The 21,847-nt window shown below is 33.1% G+C and overlaps 1 protein-coding gene across 3 annotated transcripts; it reads right to left on the bottom strand.

Moving 5' to 3' along the window:
* Positions 1–228: 228 nt before the first annotated feature.
* Positions 229–7,784, bottom strand: LOC100262013 (uncharacterized). 3 transcript variants are annotated; one of them, XM_002265045.5, is made up of 12 exons: positions 7,665–7,784; positions 7,115–7,193; positions 6,681–7,040; positions 6,209–6,423; positions 4,376–4,702; positions 4,011–4,218; positions 3,668–3,760; positions 3,466–3,557; positions 2,025–2,142; positions 1,774–1,859; positions 996–1,047; positions 229–845 (listed from the first exon to the last, which is right to left on the bottom strand). In XM_002265045.5, exons 2-12 carry the CDS (start codon positions 7,121–7,123, stop codon positions 324–326), a joined length of 2,082 nt encoding a protein of 693 aa, XP_002265081.3. In that variant the 5' UTR covers positions 7,124–7,193; positions 7,665–7,784; the 3' UTR covers positions 229–323. The 3 variants fall into 3 exon arrangements, with proteins under 3 accessions (XP_002265081.3, XP_019073368.1, XP_019073367.1); XM_019217823.2 differs by having other exon boundaries at positions 7,622–7,691; XM_019217822.2 differs by lacking the exon at positions 7,665–7,784 and adding an exon at positions 7,460–7,634.
* Between the last annotated feature and the right edge of the window lie 14,063 nt (positions 7,785–21,847).

Genomic DNA, 21,847 nt, shown 5'->3' with positions numbered 1-21,847 from the left:
TTGAATGTTGGTTCCAAGTTCACCTGAGCTTGCAAGAAGTTCCTTCTTCTGAGCAACTATAAGATTAACTTTAAGGTTGAACTGTAAGCTGTATTTGATAGAATTTTTCATTTCAGAGACAGAGACCAGAAGAAATGATAGCCAGCTTCTTAAAATGGCTGAAAATCTGCAATTAGATGATAGAGCGTGAATCTAACAGGAAACAAGACTTTCTTGCAAGAGTAAAGAAACAACAGTAACAAATGATCTAGCTTTATTGAAAAACATCAATAGTTACAGAAATAATAAACAAAAAGAAAAGAAATTAAAACTTTCTCTGTTGCTTAAAGGCCAGACAAAATGCCATCTACAGCCTCAAAGATGAGGGATGATAAGCTCTCATTAGAAGCACTGATAATAGTACTGTTTTCTCGGACTTCTATCAGTGCCTTGTTAGGCTCATAGACATGTACAACACGTGCATTTTCCGAGTCAGTATCGCTATTGCCTTGTTCTACAGATCCTCTAATGCCCATCTTCTCTAAAACTGCCAGAAGCCTTTCCAGATCGAGTGAACCCCAATGCAGCAATGGTGGCCTACTCTGTGAAGAGTCTGCCTGCTCACTTCCAGAATGTAGCTGATGTTTACCATGAGTTACAGAGAAGTCTCCCTTCAATCTTCCAATGCCTATGCTTTCTGCTGTTAATCTTCTGCAATGGATCAGGGAGACCAAGTCTGCTGCAATCTCTAATTCTGAACTGTTTTTCAAGCTTGGCACAGGCAATGTTTCATTTTCACAGTAGTAAAAGAATGCGTGAGAGTTTGTGTCTGAATAACTAACCAGCTGTCTCAAATCCTCAGGAAACTATGTTGAGCAGAAAATAGGAAAACGAAAATGAGTTAATTGCAGAAATTATTTTAGACATAGAATAAGATCTCATACAGAAATCTTAAAAAATAAAAAATGAAGAAGAAGAAAGACAAACCCAAAAGCACACTACTAGAATGTGATTACCAGAACAAACTTTGGCTGCAATATCTTCAGCAAAGGTTGAACTTTTTGCAACCTGAAACCAAGAGAAAAATTCAAATTAGGCACCCAGAGAAACATTCTCTTAATATCAACTCTCAGCACTTCTGAAGCCCAGGTTCTTAAGCATCTTCGATGTAAAAATCACTCATCTTACAGGGGTCCAGGAAACATTAGATGCCTCATGTTTAAACTGTGGTCAATGCCAAAATATTGTGAATGCAGATCATCCAATCTGAATACCTCCTTCATTTAACAAAAAGGAAAACTAATGCCTACTAAGAATAAATAAAAAATATTGAGCATTTACACCTTACAACCCAAAATTTTCATTAGGGTTAATTTCATTCCCCTCCCCTGAGGTTTTGGCTAAATACATTTAGCCTCCATAGGTTCGAAATTTCATCATACACTTCCCTTATTTTGAGTGGGAGGGAAGGTGAGTGAAAATACGAAATAAAAATGATAGATGAGGTATTTGATGAAATTTTAAACCTATGGGGATTAGATATATTTAATCAAAACCTTAGGGGAGGTAAATGAAATTAACCTATTTTCATTAACTGGAGCTCTTGCGTAAAAATCGTCACTATATTGCTCCGGTTTTATTAGATGTCTCCAAAAAGAACCTACACATCACCCACAATTCTCACCCTAGATGGACCTGGTATATCAAATCCCATCCATATTGCTGCCAAGATTAACCCATCCCATTGCAAGTCCTAGACAGTAGGCATATATAAGTAATCAAAATGCACCTTACTTTATTCCTGAAAGAAATGAGCATTGAAGAACCTTCATTGCCATTGGCTTGAAAGGTAAGAGAGCTAGATCCGCATCTACTCCTTCCTGAAAATTGAACATTCCTTTTCCATTAAGAGTAATGCCAAAAATATCATGTCAGGCTTATTTACAATTCAAACATGTGAATAAGATGCTTCTGTGAAATTTAATCATAATGCAAGCATGCTTCATGAGTTAGACAAAAAAAAAAATTATATGATGAAAAATTACCTCCATTATAAGTAAAGAGTTTTCATCTCCAGACCACCGTCGAAGCAAATGAACAACAGGACCAAGCCGCAGGCTCCAGTGTGGAGAAAATGCAATGCACGGTTCCTGCCAAATTTTTCTATCTACAGAGTGTTAGTTTCTAGGAGAGAAAAAAGAAAGCACCAATAACACAACTACAGACATGTGGACAGCAACTCCCAAGTGACCACAGACCACTTCAGGTGTCTTGATGCACTTCTTTTTAATGCATTACAACACAAATATTGTCTAGTAATCTTCTTTAATGATGTTTAGTTGAAGACGAAAAAAATGGCAACAAGCATCTCAAAAAGGCTTGTCAATAAAGTTTGGCCTTTATTGGCAGGGGATTCACCCGCCTCAACTTTCCTTACTATTACAAAAGAAAGCAGAAAATGTGTCTTAACAATCTTGGGGAAAAAATCTTCCCTAAAAAAAGTGATCTCAAACAACATTGATATATTCCATTTTGAATTGAAGGCAAACAGTGCATTTAAGCAAGCATCCAAAAATGTTCCCCAGTTTTAGTTTTATATCAGTCCAAGCAAGAGTTCAGGGAAAAATATTTAATATGTACCAACAGTCATACAAACACATTAGCTTGTTGTTGCTTTTAACTATGCCAAGAGAAGTGGGACTATAGATTTACTAGCCAATTTCATAATTATTAATACATATTTGGTTGCAACTAGAAGGAGAGGAATTTATTGAAAAGTGGGGAGGAAATTTAAGGATAAGAGAAAAGAGAGCAGATTTTTATGACAAGCTATATTTATTAATGACAAATAGTTTGTATACAAGTTCTGACACAAAACTTTAACTAGCAAGAATTGCTATTAAAATTTACAAAATAACAAATGTGTCAATAAAAATTTTGAAATTTCCAAAAATAACAAGGAATATGCAATTTTTATGTTACTTCTCCTTCACATTTGACAGTAATATAAATTAGCATTAGTAAAATTCAATATGATAGATACAACCAAAGAATAAAGTAGATGTAGCTCTAAATAAGATGTCCTGATTTGTAATCATATAAGTATTTAAATTTTCAGTCATGCTCAAGTACCCATACTGCAATTGAGATTCCTTCACTCCAGTTCTTGCATCCTAAAATTTGGGAACTCAAAGGATTAGCACCAGGCACATGCCCATACCTGAACCCATGTAATGTAATTCAACTATTGAGCAAAAATAGATAAAAAAATGAAAATATAATACCAGGGTGATAGTGAAAGCTCCAAATCCAACTGTGGAATCTATTTTAAGATTCTTAACACTATGCATAGGACATACCCTATCAGTACTAAGATAAAATACAAATCAAAGGCAATATATAAAGAAGTGTCTTGACATTTTGCCTTTCACATAAATGCATCTTCAGCCAAATATATTGACATATTGAAATAGGGGCATATCTTACAATAGATTAGGTGAATGAACTGCAGGAAATACATGAAGCTTTTTCTCCTTTATGAGCTGTGTATGTGCAAAAAATGGTTCACCAGAAAATAGCTGTCGCACCAAACAAAAGATAGTATGGCATCTTGATTAGTTTTATCCTGCCATAAATCTAGTGAAAAATCTGCACCAAGTTTAATTAATAAGCTTCAGAGAGTATGTACCTTTTCTTGTCGCTGCTTGCATAACCATTCAGGTATGATATTTGTGAATGCCAATAATTCTTCTGCTACAGAAGATATAATAAATATGGGAACCTACAGCATGGAGAAAAAGTTTAATAATAACTCTTTTAAGTTAGAAAGATTACTCACAAATGAATAAACCCAACTGGAAGGATCAACAATATGAACTGCTTCAATTTCAGTAAGCATATTCTACAAGAAGGCAGGCAACAATAATGAAATATTACCCGAAAAAATCTTAATTTTGTGAGTAATAGATGTCCTTCTATATCTATTTCTACGGCATCTTGAAAGTAAAAGGGGGAAAAAATAAAAAAAATACCTTCAAACTTGAAGCTTCAAGAGAAAGTGATATCAGCTCCAAAAGCTGCAGAATGATACCTAGCCGACCAATGGGAATAAGAACAGAACCTCCAGCTTTAACAGAATCTATAATGCAGGAACATATGAAATTTAGTTTCTCCATCTCCTCTAAACTCTCACTGGTACTAAGCAACAATTCAGCAGATGCTTCCTGATCATTATCAGCACTGCCACATATACACAATTTTGGAATTAGAAAGAAGTATGATTGGGGAAAATACCATAAATAAATAAATTCTAATAAAACTGCAGTAAGACTTCGATCCAAAAAAAATGTAAAGAACTTCACTTCAAATACCATCAAGACAATGTAAAGCAAAATACCTGAGAGTTGAGGATTTCTGACTAGTTGGTGCAGAGTAACAGCTGTTGTCCTTGACATCTTCCAAGACAGGGGATGAAAGATCTGAATATATGATTAGATCATTACCTCGAAGAGCATGATAATCAAAGTTCATAGCATGAGAAGAATTGAAGATAGAGCTTGAAAGACATGCAATATTTCTTTTTGGACCATTTATAGTCCAATTACATGTGCCTATTTCTAAGCCAGAGCTGACTGCCTTTATGATCAATGTGCCATTATAGCAGACTTCTTGAGCATATTTAAGCGTATGAACCTTCTGCATGCAACCTTTAACATCATCTGCACTGAGAAACATCCCTTATTACATTCTCAAATACAAATTTCACCATCAATAAATCGTGCATAATATAATAAATGAGCCTTGTAAGAAAAAAAATTCAAGAAGAAACTCTAGTTTGCTCTTTTGTCATTTGTCTACTGCACAAATCCTTTAAAAAGGATTTATGAGAAATAAGGAGTTCTGCAGAGTCTTACATTTTGAGGTTAGATGAGGGCATAGGGTTCCTTTTTGGATGAACATGCAGTGGAGATAGAGATTTGGGAAGTCGCTTTCTAGAGTTGTACATGTTACATAGGATAAGAAGGCATGGGTGGCAAACCACTTAAAATGGATGGGGAAATATGCCAAGGTAGTCCAAGAATCATTAGCATTTTCAGAATTAAGAGGTGGAGGACATTGAGCACTTTTTGGAGATGCTTTAGAGAATTAGGCAAGTGAGAGAAGGCAAAGAAGGGCACTTGTCTAGTTAAATCTCATTTAAAACTCTTATGGGTAAAGTAAGGCATATGTTCCTGCTGGAAGAGATGATGAAGAGTTGGGGGAACATTTTCTTTGTCATCTTTTTTTCCTTCTTTCGTGGACGTTTATTTATATACTTTGTAATGCTTCCGTTAACATGTTCTAGTGAATGTACTTAGCTATCATCATAAAATAAAAGGGAAATTTAGGCTATTTTTGAAAACAGTTATGAAAAAAAAAATTGAAAATTGTTTTTTGATATTTTGTAAAACAAAAGTCTATTTGGAAACTTAAAATGTTCTTAACTTGTTTTATATATTTTTCAAATATGCTTTAAAAAATAACTTTTATCTATAATGTTTTATTTTTAATCATTCTCCATATTTGTATAATTATTTTTTAAATCAACCCTAAAAAAAAAAAAAAACAACCAAAACCAGCTAAAAGATGTTTTTTGAAAATACACTATTTTCTGTTTTCTCATTACCAAACTTGATTTCCTATTTTTTTTTGTTTTAGAGAACAAAAAATTGTTTTAACAAATAGTTACCAAACAGACCTCATCCTTTTTCTTGAATCTATTTGTCCATTTATGTCGTTTTAACAGTTGCAAAAAGGGGAAGGATATCAATATTCTAAGTTTCCATGTCTCTACATCTCTACCATCATCAAGAGCATTTACACCATAGCCTTGGTTATTGTGTAGATGTGATGGAGGAAAAAAATCACTAATTAATCATATATTTCAGTCTTGAAATGTCAAATGCATCCTAAATTTGAAATTTTCAAAATATCTTCTTCTTTTTTTTCTGTTTTGTTTTATAGGAAAATGAGCAATCAATTTAAAAGGCAACAAAAAGGCCACACATGGTACACGGGAAGTAAAATTTCAAAATATCTTCAATCCCTAGTACCTTATTCCATTCCAATCATGAAAATTTCCATTCATTTCACACATTTGAAAATCAAAATATAACAACCTAATACCCAATCCAAGGGAAAAAAACCAAACTGATTATATGAAGAAAAAAAAAAGTGCAGCATAGCTTACCTATACAAGGGCATCCAACCACCAAGCTCCACCCCATCCTCACCCAAAACTATCTCCCTAAACAATGAAGGAAGCGACTCAAGCTTCTCCCAGTTCATCCATTGTGGCAAACCAGACTCCTCACACCCATAAAACTGCCTAAATTCCTTATTCATCAAAACAAGATCCTCCATCAGCAGCTGCCCAATTCTTGCTGTAACCTCAGTAACGTATATCTGAACAAAAAAATAATCAAAACTGATTTCAATTAATTCAATTCCAACTAGACAAAGACAATAGCACTCTTTATACATATATATTGGGCAAATTGAAATGGGTTTTGATCTTTAGTTTGTTGTTTATAATTTTTTTTTTTTAATAAACACAAAATAAAGATCAAAACCACCCATTTCAATCTACCTCATTCCCAACAAAGCCAAACCACAAGGAGGAAAAAAAAAGGAAAAGAAAAACACTCCTCTTCTACATTTACCTTAGCACGAAAGCCATTAACTCTACTCAAAAACGGCAGTCCAAGCATACCCATTGGGCTGGAAATCAAAACAACATCGATGAAAGGAACATTCCACAAATGCAAGGAGGTTACAGTTTTGAACCAAGGCTGTGCACGAATTAACTCGCTTGAATCAATGGGTCTTTCGTGCTTCTGCCTTTTCTGGTCCACAGAATCCGGACTCGGAAGTTCAGGGTTCGAAAAAGCATGTGTGGGAATAGGAGAGAATATCATGAGGGAAGAGAGGTCCAAGGGGCAATCGAGGAGGATCCGAAACCCAGATACAGTGATGATATGGCACGGTGGGAAGTAGAAATTCCCACCTTTGCTGAGACATGTCTGCAAGAGAAAACCCGAATCAGGAGGTTTCATACGCTTGTGCGAATTGAGAAAGAGGAAGAAAAGAAACTCACAAACTTCATATACACAGAGGGCAGAGAACGTGTGCTGCGAGGTCGTTCTACGCGCCTCTGTATCAAGGGTGATGTAGAGCTGCGTATGGGAGAGAGAAAGGGTTTTAGAGGAGTAATAAAACAGAGTGTACCAAAGGGTTTTAGGGAAAGCGGAAGTGAAATGATAACAATAAGGATTTAAAAAAAAAAAAAAAAACTTGCAATATTTTCACAGCTGCTCAAAGATAAACCTTAGAAGTCCAGAAATAGATTTTCCAAGTTATAAAGCACACAGAGTGAATCCAACCATCTGTTTGGTTATCAAGAAAATGAAAAAAAAAAAAAACTTAAAAATAAATAAATAACCTGAGATGAAAGGATCATATGAGTTTTAGGTAAAGTGCCGTTTTATGCATTCCCAAGCCCTAGATGGTGAAAAATTTACTATTCGAAATTTTCTTTCAATATTTCATTATTTTCTCAGCACCCTAGAAGCATTTTCTAGGCATCCAAACAACTGTATCTAACCTAGAAGTTGATTGAATCGGTTCGGAATAGAGAGGGGTAGTACCTTGAACTCAGAATCGGTCCACGCAGAGTTTGGATAAGTGGTGTAAACAGAGATCGCAGCAGCCTGCAGGTGATAATGGGCTGGTCTGGGCCTGGACCAGGGCCAAGCCCAGATTTTGAACAGTTCGGCTGTGAGTGGGCTGATTTCCTGCCATAAGCCCCTGCTCCAGCCATGGTTCCATCTGGATCAAACCTCCGTTAAGGTTGAGAGTTAATTTCACTCCCCACGTTATATTTGGACTAAATACATCTTACCATCGTTAATTTGAAATCTCGTCATTCTTTTCATTTATTATTTATTTATTTTTACTAATTTTTTATTTGATTCAAAGAAAGAGAAATATCAATTAAAATTTCAAAATTTTGATGACTAAATATGGTTAATATAAAGCTAAAGGTCGATTGTGAAGAGAATTAGCATAACTAACTCATTTTTTTTTATTGATGAGTAATTGATAGAATTACGAATGGGGTTGGTGTTACGAGTTTTTTTGTAGTAGCAAATATCAAATATGTAAGGTGGGGTGCATGCTATTTTTTTAAGTGTAATTCAACCTCGATTCATTGGATAATGTTTAGAAATATCGATACCAAAGTGCAACATAACCCTGTACATTTCATTAAATATTGTAAATATTAACATCACTTTAATACAATTATCCTTGTACATTGTTTCGAAAAAAAAATGAATATGAGATGAGAATAAAAAAAATTTGATGAAGGGTAGTTTTGTCTACAAAAATTGTATTTCATGTTTTTAAATTATGGAAGTTCTTCTCCTACAATAAGAATTAAATTTGTGATAATTTTTTTTTAAAAAAATTATTCATCCTATAATTTTATGAAAATTAAATTAACAACTTTATATAATTTTAAAGTCAAAGGCCTATTTGACAACTGTTTTCAATAACATTTTTTTATCTTTTCAGAATAAAAAAAATTGGAAAACTTGTTTGACAACTAGAAATTGCTTTCTACTTTCTGTTTTTAGAACAAAAAATTGAGTGTTTTTTAGATAACATGTTTTAGTTGTTTTCTCTTATTTTTTTAGAATTGTTTTAAAAAATAATTATACAAACATATATGATTAAAAATGAGATAATTTTTTTATAAAAAAATATTAAAAATATTTTAAGTTCCTAAACATACTTTTATTCTATAAAGCATCATAGAAAACAATTTTCAATAACAGTTATTAAAAACTATTTTTCAAAACTGTTTTAAAAACTACCTACCAAACAATGCCTAAATATTTTCATATTTTTACAACACAAATTTTCACAAGACACACCTCTCATAGTCAGTGACATATATACAATTAACTAATCACCATGGCCTACACTCATTCTCATTCCACTGACTTAAAAAATTAAAACAAAACATTAACACCCTTCCATGCTTGCCATGCATTCAGCTTATATTTACATCTCATACGAACACCAACCCCCGACATCCCTATCAGTTGATTTTTAAAGTTCAACAAAAGCCATTAACAAAGACTTTCCATGGCCAACCAACCATTGTTCGTTGTCGCATCAGTTTATTCTTTTTAGGGAAACTTGTGTTTTGATGGGCCAATTTGTGAAATATATGGTTTTTAGTTTATGAAATATGAAAAACAGCTTTTAATGTGGAAAGTTATATGTGTTTCATGCACTCTAAGTTGGCTAGCTTTTTTGTGCCAAGATTGCCCATCCAGGTATCCAAGTCAGCATTATTCGCAAGTCATGCGAGCACGGGCCGAAATTGAACCGGTGAAAAACACAACAACACTTCTAATGTCCTACATCTGGGACTTTCCTTATCTCTCATTTGATACCCATTTCTCTCATCACTCTTCACTCCATCACCGAGGTGAAGCAAAGAATCTGTATATTTTTCAACAATTTCTCTCATTTCATTTTAGAAGCTTTTAATCCCAAACTCCAATCTACAGTTTTCTATCTTCAACATTTTCTCCTCTCAAAATCCTAACCATTTGAACCCGATCATCCCAATTTCTTCACCCCTCCGAATCGAAGACATTGTAAACTCCAATCTACAGTTTTCTATCTTCAGCCCCTTCTCATCTCGAAGTCCTAACCATTTGAACCCAATCATCCCAATTTGCTCACCCCTCTGGATTGAAGACGGTGTCAAAATTTCACACATTTGAAATTGTAAACCTTTAATCGAAAACCTCAATCTAAATTTTTGTTGCTTATGGAAATTGTGAAGAACCAAATGGAGCACTTCATCGAAACAACGTCCAATTAAGAAGACGGATTGAGGAGGGTGCGTTTTGATTGAAATTCTAGTTTAGGATAGCGAACCCGAATGGAAACGATAACTGTGATATATTAGCTTCATGAAGAAGAAATCTCGTCTTCGTCTCATTGGATGGCATTTTGCTCTAACCCTCACATAAAATGTGAAGGTAATTAATTTGTATTTAGGGTTGTTTTTTTGGAAATTTATGTGTTTCATGCACTCTAAGCCGACTGGCTTTTTTGTGCCGAGATTGCCCATTCGGGTATCTAGGTTAGCAGCATTCGCAGGCCATGTTAGTACGGGCTGAAACTGAACCGGTTGAAACAAAATTTGAGCTTCCCACAAAAACACCCTTGTTGACAGTTCTTTCTTCCCTCTCTCTCATTTGATACCCATTCCTCTCATTTTTCTTCACTCTATCACCGAGGCGATTTGAGCTTCCCACAAAACACCCTAGCCGATGATTCTTTCTTCCCTCTCTCTCATTTGATACCTATTCCTCTCATATTTCTTCATTTCGTCACCGAGGCGAAGCAGAGAACCGTGTAGAGTTTTAAAAAATTTCTGTCATTTCAGTTCAAAAGCCCTTAGTCCCATTTGTCTCATCTCAAATTTTCTTTCTCGAGGTAACCCATTCCTTCTTTGTTTTGCATTTGCATTCACATTTACGAAAATCTGTTGTTTGTCTGGGTTTTTTCTTAACTAGGTGTGGCTCAAATTTTGGCATTTAGGAGTTTGTAATGAGTTTTTAAATTTGTTTGTAATGAATCATCATTCGTTTTTCCAATTCCATGCGTTTTTATGAGTTTCTACGATTTTATTTGGATTGGAAAATTCTCAAAACTATGTTGTTTTGATATCAAATGAAGACAAGAATATGGGTTGGGAATCGTTTTGCTGAAAAACCCATTTGTTTTGGTTGTGGTTTTGAACTAGGAAAAACAGATTTTGAATTGATTTGCCAAAAAGGAACCTTTTTTTATTTTTCCTTTGTGTTTTTGGGTGTTGGGAAACAATGCATTTTTAGTGAAACCCATTTATTGGATTGTGTTTTTGGATTGGGCTTTGCAGCGAATTACCAAAATGGAACATTTTTTTGGGAGGATGTATTTCTTTTGAGAGCAAAATAAGTGCTTCTGAAATGGTGATTTTTAGATCCCAAATTACTCAGGTTTTTGGGTTTTTTGTGATATTGATGGTTGATGAGTGCTAAAGTTTTCGTTGTTTTTATTTATTTATTTATGTGTATAGTTTAAATTCACGTCCCATTTCTTCAAATATTTTTGGTTAGTATATGTTACTCTTCTTGTTGATTAGTAATTGATATTGATTTAGAGATCCCTTTTAAAAAATGGAAATATGAAAGGCTATATAGGAATTGTTGGTATCCATGCAATGGTTTAATTTTCTTCATGACATTTTTGGAACTAGGGAATGCAAGTAGAATGGATGAAATGCATATTGATCTAAATATTTTTTGTTTTGTTTGTTTGTGACCGCTCCCATTTAGTACAAAATGACATAGATTTGATAATTTTATCAGTTTGATTTTCATATATTTATATAAAATTACCTTAACCATTAAGCAGTTATTATAAATGCTTAGAAAAAAAAATACGGGTTTTCAGCAGTCAAAATTATTTGGTCAAATTTATATTTTATATATATAGGTAATAATTGTAACCCTTCAAATGAAAGAACTAAATTTTCAATGACATAAATTAAGAAATGATAATTTTATGACACTCTAGTTTTCAAATAGATGGTCCTTTATGAATAAATAATGTGGAGAGGAGCCAGATCTCCATGGTTGACCATAAACCTATTTCGATTCCGTTGGTTTTTGTATTTACCGTAACAATACAAACTTCCAATCCTGATGAAGATCTTGTAAACAAATAAGTTGAGCTAACAAAATCTTGCTTGTCATTATGGCTGACCAAATTTTTTGTAGTGGTGTGCTGGTTAGAAAATGTTCACTTCTCATATTATGCTTAATAAGGTACGACTGTAGTATCCTCACTCTTAAGCTCATGGAATTTTAGAATGGGGTGACTATAAGTACTTCATTGGTAGAGATTAGAGCTGGTTTACACCCTAATTTGTATTGCTTATCTTTTTATTTTTTCCCACAACATGAAATCAGTTTTTCCCATTTATGTAGGACAAACTGCACATGTACAGACTCCGACTAGTTGTGCAATTACTGCTCAATGAACAGAACAGTGTGAAAGATAAAATTGTGGTCTCTTTCAATTGTGACTTCATGGTTGATGATAAGTTTTTTCCTATTTGATGCTACTAACCCTATAAAGTAATGCTTGATTGTAGTTTGTCCAGAAATGATTGAATGGTTATCCTGTTGTGTGCTGATGTGGTTTTGTTCCAATTATAAAACCATTATTTTTGTTCTATATCTGTTGTATCTTATTAAGTATTTGACTAACCATTGTAATAGTGGGAGTTTGGTGATGTTGAATGTTAGGAGTTTATGTACAATAATGGGCAACGCGTAAGGAAAAGAAGACTGCTTGGTGATGCTACTGCTATAGCCTATGGGAGGGAGTAATATCATATTGGGTCATATGTTATTTTCCTTCTTCAAATTGTATCAAGCAAACTCGTTTTTTCATATGATCAAAATTAGGACACGAATAAATCAATTATTCAATCCTTTTCAAATGAGGATATTCATCACTGTCATAGGGTTGTTCATTAATGTGAAATATGGTATAGGAAAGAGAAGAAGAACATGGAGAAAAGTCAATATTTGTTAATTTTTGATGTTGATGAAAGGTGTTGGTACGTGGTGCATTGATGACTGCTTCGACAACATTTGTGTTTGTAACTTATGATCCAAAGTGAGAGGCTTTTTTTGGGCCATGTTACTAATTTCATAGGAAAACAACAAACAAAGATTGGAAATTATTGTTCTTACCTTGATCATCTTTCAATTTATCCTTCTATACTCACTTTAGTAAATCGTTTGTCGGGTTTCCTTTCATAATTAGTTAGTGTGTAAGCTTTTACATAGCATCTTCTGTCAATGGTCTAGGTAGGTTGGAGGTTTATTTGGTTTGTTGACTATATTATAATCATTTTGCTGATATAAAAATTCCATGGACTATGTTTGTCTTTTGTTTTATTAAGGAAATCCTAATGGAGGTTAGGCTTTTGTTAGATATCATTTCCATTTTTTCCTGTTCCATGCCAATGGCCTCTCCAACTATAGTTAAAAAATAACGATCCTGTGTAAAAACTGAATGCTACAAGCCATGGTGACAAATTCAGGTCTCATGGATGATGGTGAAGCCATGGGATGGTATTAGTAAGGAAGCATTCAAGACTATTGGAACTAGTGATTTTTTGACATTGTCATGTGCTGAGATGGCCTTAAGCATGTCGATGAAATTCCTCTTCCATATATCACGAGTTTTTTTTTAATAAAAATCTTATGAAATCATCTCACGAAAAATAAAGAGAAATTTTAAGGTTTAATATCAGAGATTGGGTGTAACATGGGTTGTGTGGTGACATATTAATGTGGCAACTTTACCCGGATATGATGAGAATGCACTACCCACAAAATGTCAACTATCCATTTTGCTCATCATTTTGTGGGGCTTTTTAAAAACTGCATTGATTATCAACAAAGTTATTAAAAAAAATAATATTAACAATAATAATAATAATAATAATAATAATAATAATAATAATAATAATAATATTAATAATAATAAGCAATGTGATATATTTGAATTGCTTGTTATGAATTGGATTTCATTTAAGAAGCAGTCATCAAGTAACCTTCCAACTAAGAGAATCCGAAGTACTATTAGTTGTGAACTCAAGACACTAATAATAGAGAATGTTTTAAATCATTGAACATAATCGTAAAAATAATGCCAAATTTGAACCATCCATGAATTTGTTGTCTTCATGCTAACTATTTCTTCTAATGCCAAACATGGTAGACATGAATGTGCAGCCAAAATGACTGGATTCAACCCTAGTCAAATCATGTATTCAACCAAATACCACTCATTTCGTTCTCTCTCCCTATTCCTCTCTGGTGACCTTGAAATCCTGATCTATCATGGTTAAGCCCTATTGAGTGGATAGACATATTTATTTTATGATATGGTCTTTTCTCATGTTCTTAATTTTTGGCTAAGTTCCTAGTCATGAAGAAAATTTCTCTTGATCCTCCGGGCCCCAACTTAACATCATTAGGGAAATGAGAATCTTGATGTTCATTTTATAGGGCTGCCACTCGCTCTCCTAAAGGAAGAGCATCCTCATTTGCAAGGGCTATACAGGGTTCCAAAATGCTTCTGCATGTCGCTCATCTTTTACTTCATACAATATACAGGTTGTGATACAAAAATAAATGTGTTAGAAAAAAAATAAAATTTTACTTCACATGATCACCTTCCATATCCAACCACAACCCTTCAAAATCTAGATAAACACAAAAATGAGAAAACAATTGTTTGATTAAATAAATAGTTACAACAAAATATTGATAAAAGAGCAACATTTCTCGAATATGCATTAAGGTAGTACTTGAAGTACCTTAAGGTAGTACCTTAGGGTCATTAAGGTAGTACCTAAGGTGCTTTAAGGTAGTACCTTAAATTTTTTATGATTACATAAGCTATCGATGGAGTAATAAATAAGAATATAACAATGTCATGCTATAAATTGTAATGCAATGAACTAATTATGGCTTAAGTCACATAATAGCAACATTTCTCGAATATGCATTAAGGTAGTACCTGAGGTACATTAAGATAGTACCTCAGGGCCATTAAGGTAGTACCTTAAATTTGTGATGATTGCATAAGCTACTGATGGAGTAACCAATAAGAACATAACAATGCCATGCTACAATATGTAATGCAATGAATTAATTGTGGCTTAAGTCACAAAAGAGCAACATTTCTCGAATATGCATTAAGGTAGTACCTGAAGTATATTAAGGTATTACCTCAGGGTCATTAAGGTACTACCTGAGGTGCATTAAGGTAGTACCTTAAATTTGTGATGATTACATAAGCTACCAATGTAGTAACCAATAAGAACATAACAATGTCATGCTACAATATGTAATGCAATGAACTAATTATGGCTTAAGTCATAGAAGAGCAACATTTCTTGAATATGCATTAAAGTAGTACCTGAGGTGCATTAAGGTATTACCTTAAATTTGTTATGATTACATAAGCTACTAATGGAGTAACCAATAAGAACATAACAATGTCATGCTGCAATTTGTAATGCAATGAACTAATTGTGGCTTAAGTCACAAAAGAGCAATATTTCTCGAATATGCATTAAAGTAGTACCTAAGGTACATTAAGGTAGTACCTAAGGTACATTAAGGTAGTACCTTAGGGTCATTAAGGTGGTATCTGAGGTGCATTAAGGTAATACCTTAAATTTGTTATGATTACATAAGCTACCGATGGAGTAAACAATAAGAACATAACAATGTCATGCTGTAATCTGTAATGCAATGAACTAATTGTGTCTTCAGTCACACAAGAGCAACATTTCTCAAATATGCATTAAGGTAGTACCTCAAGTACATTAAGGTTGTTTCTCAAGGTCATTAAGGTAGTACCTGAGGTGCATTAAGGTAGTACCTTAAATTTGTTATGATTACATAAGCTACCAATGGAGTAACCAATAAGAACATAATAATATCATGCTACAATTTGTAATGCAATGAACTAATTATGACTTAAGTCACACAAGAGCAACATTTCTCAAATATGCATTAAGGTAGTACATGAGGTACATTAAGGTAGTACCTCAAGATCATTAAGATAATACTTGAGGTGCATGAAGGTAATACCTTAAATTTGTTATGATTACATAAGCTACCGATGGAATAACCAATAAGAACATAACAATGTCATGCTGCAATCTGTAATGCAATGAATTAATTGTGTCTTAAGTCACAGAATAACAACATTTCTCGAATATGCATTAAGGTAGTACTTGAGGTACATTAAGGTAGTACCTCAGGGTCATTAAGGTAGTACTTGAGGTGCATTAAGGTAGTACCTTAAATTTGTTATGATTACTTAAGCTACCAATGGAGTAACCAATAAGAACATAATAATGTCATGCTGCAATTTGTATTGCAATGAACTAATTGTGGCTTAAGTCACAGAAGATCAACATTTCTCGAATATGCATTAAGGTAGTACTTGAGGTACATTAAGATAGTACCTTAGGGTCATTAAGGTAGTACCTTAGGGTCATTAAGGTAGTACCTGAGGTGCATTAAGGTAATACCTTAAATTGTTATGATTACATAAGTTACCAATGGAGTAACCAATAAGAACATAACAATGTCATGCTGCAATATGTAGTGCAATGAACTAATTGTGTCTTCAGTCACACAAGAGCAACATTTCTCAAATATTGTAACGCCCAAGCATTTTTTTTTAAGGGTAATTTAGGAAATTGTTATTAATAATTAAATTAGTTAATTAATTAATTTAATAAAAAAAAGGGGTAAAAGAGTAATTTTACGAATAAATACCCTAGGTATAAATTAGAAATTTTATTCTTTCCCTTCTTTTCTGAATAGAGTTCCTGTTCGTAGAATTCCAGAAAACGTAAGGTTGGAGTCAGATTTCAGGGTTGAAGAACAGATCTCTATAGGTAAGATTCTAACCCCTAATTTAATATTTTAGATTCATTGATTAATTTCAAACACATTAGATATATTTTTTTGGAAAACCCCAAATCTAGATTAGGGTTAGATTATTTTTTTAATTCGTTTTAATATCAAATAGTGAAAATTTAATATTTTGATTTTAGTATTGGAATTTGGGAGATCTTAAGTTTTATTAAAAAAAAAAAAAAAAAAATGGGGGGCGTACGTGTAATAATGGTCTTTTTTTTTTTAATAAATAGAATGAGAGATTTAGCAAAAAATATATATATATATATAGAATTTTATAATGAAATAAAATTGTAATTTAATTAAATTAGTAATGTGTTATTAGAAACAAATTGGGAATTTATTAATTATAATTAAATAAGGAATAGAGTAATTAAATTATTACTTTGTTAATAAAAAATATTAATCTTAACATTTAGAAATTTTAGGATTATCAGATTTATATTTTGAGGTAAATAGTAATAGTGGTCTTTTTATTGTGTTAGGTGAGGAGTAGACTTTTCAGGGTTATTTTTCCTTCAAGGTCTTTGCATATTTTGAGGTAAGGGAAGTTAATGCAATATTTATAAAATTAAATTATTTTATATGTTATTTTGAATTGTGGAAAAGAAAATGATATTTTGTTACCATGCATGGATCAAATTGTTTTGCACTAAATAATATGTTTGAATATTTTGTTTTACTTATGACACAAAATGTGGAGATATTATGTTGTGTAAATTTGAATACTCGAACAAAAACATCACTCTGGTTTATTTGGCCCTTGTCAACGGGATATAATAGTTGACTATTCGGCCCTGTCAACGGGATATAATAGTTAACCTTTACATTTCATGGTGGGAATGTAATTGATTTGGACCCCAACCTCTAGGGGTTTGGTTAGAGGTTACTAGTACTAGTAGTGTTTGGTTCCGTCCACCAGGAACAATTTGAGGCTAGCCACCCATTTGAAAAGTCCCACCTAACTGGGCATTTGATATTTGATAACCAAAGTAATGAAAAATTGAATGGATTTGATTGAGTCTGATGTGAAAGTGTTTGAATTTGATATGAAATTGGTTGGTTGAATTTTGAATATATTGGCATTTTTGAAACTCTGATATTTGATGAAAAAAAAAATAAAATTGATATCTCCTATTTGAAATGAAAATATTTGATCCATGAATTGCATTAATATTCCTTATTGGGTTATGAGCTCATTCCCAATTGTTGAAAATTTTTCAGGTACTCTTAGTTCGGGTGAGGAGTGATGGCTAGGCTGAGGAATGGTCATCATTAGGATTTGACTTAGGATTTTATGTTGAATTTTGTTTAACTATTAGTTATGTTCATTTGGATCATTTGATATTTGGAAGTTATTTGGAAATTGAATTTTGAGGATTTTAGATTTTGTTTCGCTACTCTGAACAGGTATTTGGCAATTGGTAACATCCAGTTACAATATGATTGTTTGGGTCAGATTATACTTTAAGCCTTCGGGTTTGAGGTGTGAAATGACCATCACGCCCTTGGAGTGGGTCTTGGGGCGTGACAAATATGCACTAAGGTAGTACCTCAAGTACATTAAGGTTGTTCCTCATGTTCATTAAGGTAGTACCTTAGGTGCATTAAAGTAGTACTTTAAATTTGTTATGATTACATAAGCTACACGTTGAGTAACCAATAACAACAAAATAATGTCATGCTCCAATCTATAATGCAATGAAAGAATTGTGTCTTCATTGACGAAAGATGTACATTCAAAATCCAACAAACATTACAAATTCACAAACACTACCAACAATTTCTACTAACCAGCACATAATTTATGCATTTTACTTATTATTATATTATTATTATTTTTATTCTCAACAAATATGATTTAACTATCAAGTTTTTTGCCAAAAGATGATCTTGCCTAATTATAATCATCAATAATTACTATCACTACAAGAAAAAAGTCTTTCGTTGACAGTTTTTCACCATCAAGGTAGGGTATATCTATCAAGGTATGTTACTATTTATATATGTCATCTATGCCAGTGTCAAGAAAAGTTTAAATCTACCTTGACGTTTACATATGTCAAGGTTTTTTATATTTCTACCAATGATCAAATCTTTGTTACTATGACATATGTCAATGTTTCTTTCACTTTTGTCAAGGTTCTCGGACTGAAATACCATTTTTCCAAACTCCAAATCCAATCTCCACTATTAGAAAGAAGATCAATGCGTCCTAAACGTGCTCCTAAAATTGCAACTCAATCGGACCACGAATTGACCTCGATTAAAGCTAATGATCAAAACATTTCGGAGAGAAAAGCCCACCAAAACAAAGGTTCTATTTTTGGCCGAAAGATGACTTTCCAAAACTCTAAATCTGATCTTCACCGTTCAAATTGAAAATTAATGAGTTGTGAACCTCTCCTCCAAATTTTAGCTCGATCAAACCATGGACAAAGTGGCATCGTACCTTTGATGAAATCTGGGCATGATGTAAAAAACCTGCGTTTTTCTCTCTTCTCCTCTTTCTCTCTAATGACTGTACGAAACTTCAAATCCAATCTCCACCATTTATATTGAAGATACATGAGCCACGAACCTCTCCTCCAAATTTCAACTCGATCCGACCACGGACGAAGCGGGATCGGACATTTGATGAAATATGGGTATGATGAGAAAAACCTGCGTTTTTCTCTCTTCTCCTCTTTCTTTCTAATGACTTTCCAAAACTCCAAATCCGATCCTCACCGTTCAGATTGAAGATGAATGAGTCATGAAACTTTCCTCCAAATTTTAGCTCGATCGGACCACACACGAAGTGGGATCAGACCTTTGATGTAATCTGGGCAAGATGAAAAAAAACCTACATTTTTCTCTTCTCTTCTTTCTCTCTAAGAACGGTGGCTCTCTCCCTTCTTTCTCCCTTTTTTCTTGTCTTCCAAAAGTTAGGGTTTTCAATGGAGAGTGAAAATTTAGGGTTTTCAGTAAAGAAAATGGTAAAGGCTTGTTGAAGTATGAAATATGTCTTTCCGTCCCTTCCTTTCTCTTTTTATAGGACTTTATAACAAATTCCAAAATACCACGCATGTCCTTTTTCAATAAATTTAAAATAGTATTCTTTATTTCATCTTCCAATAATAATTTTTATATATTAAACTCATAATGAAAATTGATATTAACATTACTAAAAAAATTTATTAAATATTAACTTCCTTAATCAAAATTGATTGTTGTCACTTCAATTTATAATACTTAGTAAGTAAATTAGATATACACATATCAAACAAATTATTATCATTATTGCTTTTATTTAAGTACCTTGAATACATTGACTTATAAATTATCTGTCAAGATTCTATTATATAAGTCATGAAAGAATTCAACAAATTTTATATATGTCATTATTGGTTTAAAGAAGTTGTATATGTCATAGTTGTTCATTAAAATAAGCAACATTGACACATATCACCTTAAGTCAAGATAATATATGTCAACAATGACCTTTTTTCTTGTAGTATATCAATATAAAAATCTCAAAAAATACATAGGTATTCCACCCAATTTCTATATATCTCCACAACATTCTTTTCAAAATTAAAAATAAATTACCACTTCCATTTTTTCATTTCATGAGTCTACAATCCATAAAAAGATTGAGATTGAACATCCAATCATGCGCTCCAAAATCCACATGCACCTCAAGCTATGGCCTTACCAATGCACAAAAAATTCGGAATACAATAACCACTCGAAAATTGCTCTTGTGCTCCATTTAAAAAAAAAAAAAAAAAAAAAACAACCCTAAATACAAATTAATTACCTTCACATTTTATGTGAGGGTTAGAGCAAAATGCCATCCAATGAGACGAAGACGAGATTTCTTCTTCATGAAGCTAATATATCACAGTTATCGTTTCCATTCGGGTTCGCTATCCTAAACTAGAATTTCAATCAAAACGCACCCTCCTCAATCCGTCTTCTTAATTGGACGTTGTTTCGATGAAGTGCTCCATTTGGTTCTTCACAATTTCCATAAGCAACAAAAATTTAGATTGAGGTTTTCGATTAAAGGTTTACAATTTCAAATGTGTGAAATTTTGACACCGTCTTCAATCCAGAGGGGTGAGCAAATTGGGATGATTGGGTTCAAATGGTTAGGACTTCGAGATGAGAAGGGGCTGAAGATAGAAAACTGTAGATTGGAGTTTACAATGTCTTCGATTCGGAGGGGTGAAGAAATTGGGATGATCGGGTTCAAATGGTTAGGATTTTGAGAGGAGAAAATGTTGAAGATAGAAAACTGTAGATTGGAGTTTGGGATTAAAAGCTTCTAAAATGAAATGAGAGAAATTGTTGAAAAATATACAGATTCTTTGCTTCACCTCGGTGATGGAGTGAAGAGTGATGAGAGAAATGGGTATCAAATGAGAGATAAGGAAAGTCCCAGATGTAGGACATTAGAAGTGTTGTTGTGTTTTTCACCGATTCAATTTCGGCCCGTGCTCGCATGACTTGCGAATAATGCTGACTTGGATACCTGGATGGGCAATCTTGGCACAAAAAAGCTAGCCAACTTAGAGTGCATGAAACACATATAACTTTCCACATTAAAAGCTGTTTTTCATATTTCATAAACCAAAAACCATATATTTCACAAATTGGCCCATCAAAACACAAGTTTCCCTTCTTTTTGAATTGAACATAACATCTAACTAACATCCAATTCCATGATCCAATATGTGTCCAAGCTATTGATTTTTTATTCAAATAGAAACAAGGCCATCATAACTCACTTTTGGATTTTGTTCCGATGATGATCCGCAGATTAAATGGACAATGTCGGGATGTAGAAATGCAATTCCAAGTCTTCTATTGAGCAAGTGATCCTCCTCTTATGGTGATGTCGATAAGATGAACTTGGGAACGACATGTAGACTCATCCCTACACTACAAGAAAAAACACCTTTGTTGATGGTGTCAATGTTGATACGAAGTGAAATTGAGTCCACATAGCAATATTAATAATAAGGAAGAGCTAGCTAGATGATGGTCTTTTAAAATAGTGTCAACATAACCTTCTATATATATTTTAAAAAAAATAAAACTCTATACATCTAGTATTGGAAAGATACATTAATAGTATTTTAAAATGTTGTCAACATAACATCGAATATATATATTTTTAAGGGAGAATTATCTTTTGGGGATAGATGAACCCCCAAATTAACAAAAGGTCCATGTAACTCTTCAAA

Source organism: Vitis vinifera, chromosome 13 (assembly GCF_030704535.1).
Source record: "Vitis vinifera cultivar Pinot Noir 40024 chromosome 13, ASM3070453v1".
NCBI lineage: Eukaryota > Viridiplantae > Streptophyta > Magnoliopsida > Vitales > Vitaceae > Vitis > Vitis vinifera.
The sequence above is the reverse complement of the archived record's forward strand: the minus strand, read 5'-3'. Positions and strand labels throughout refer to the sequence as shown.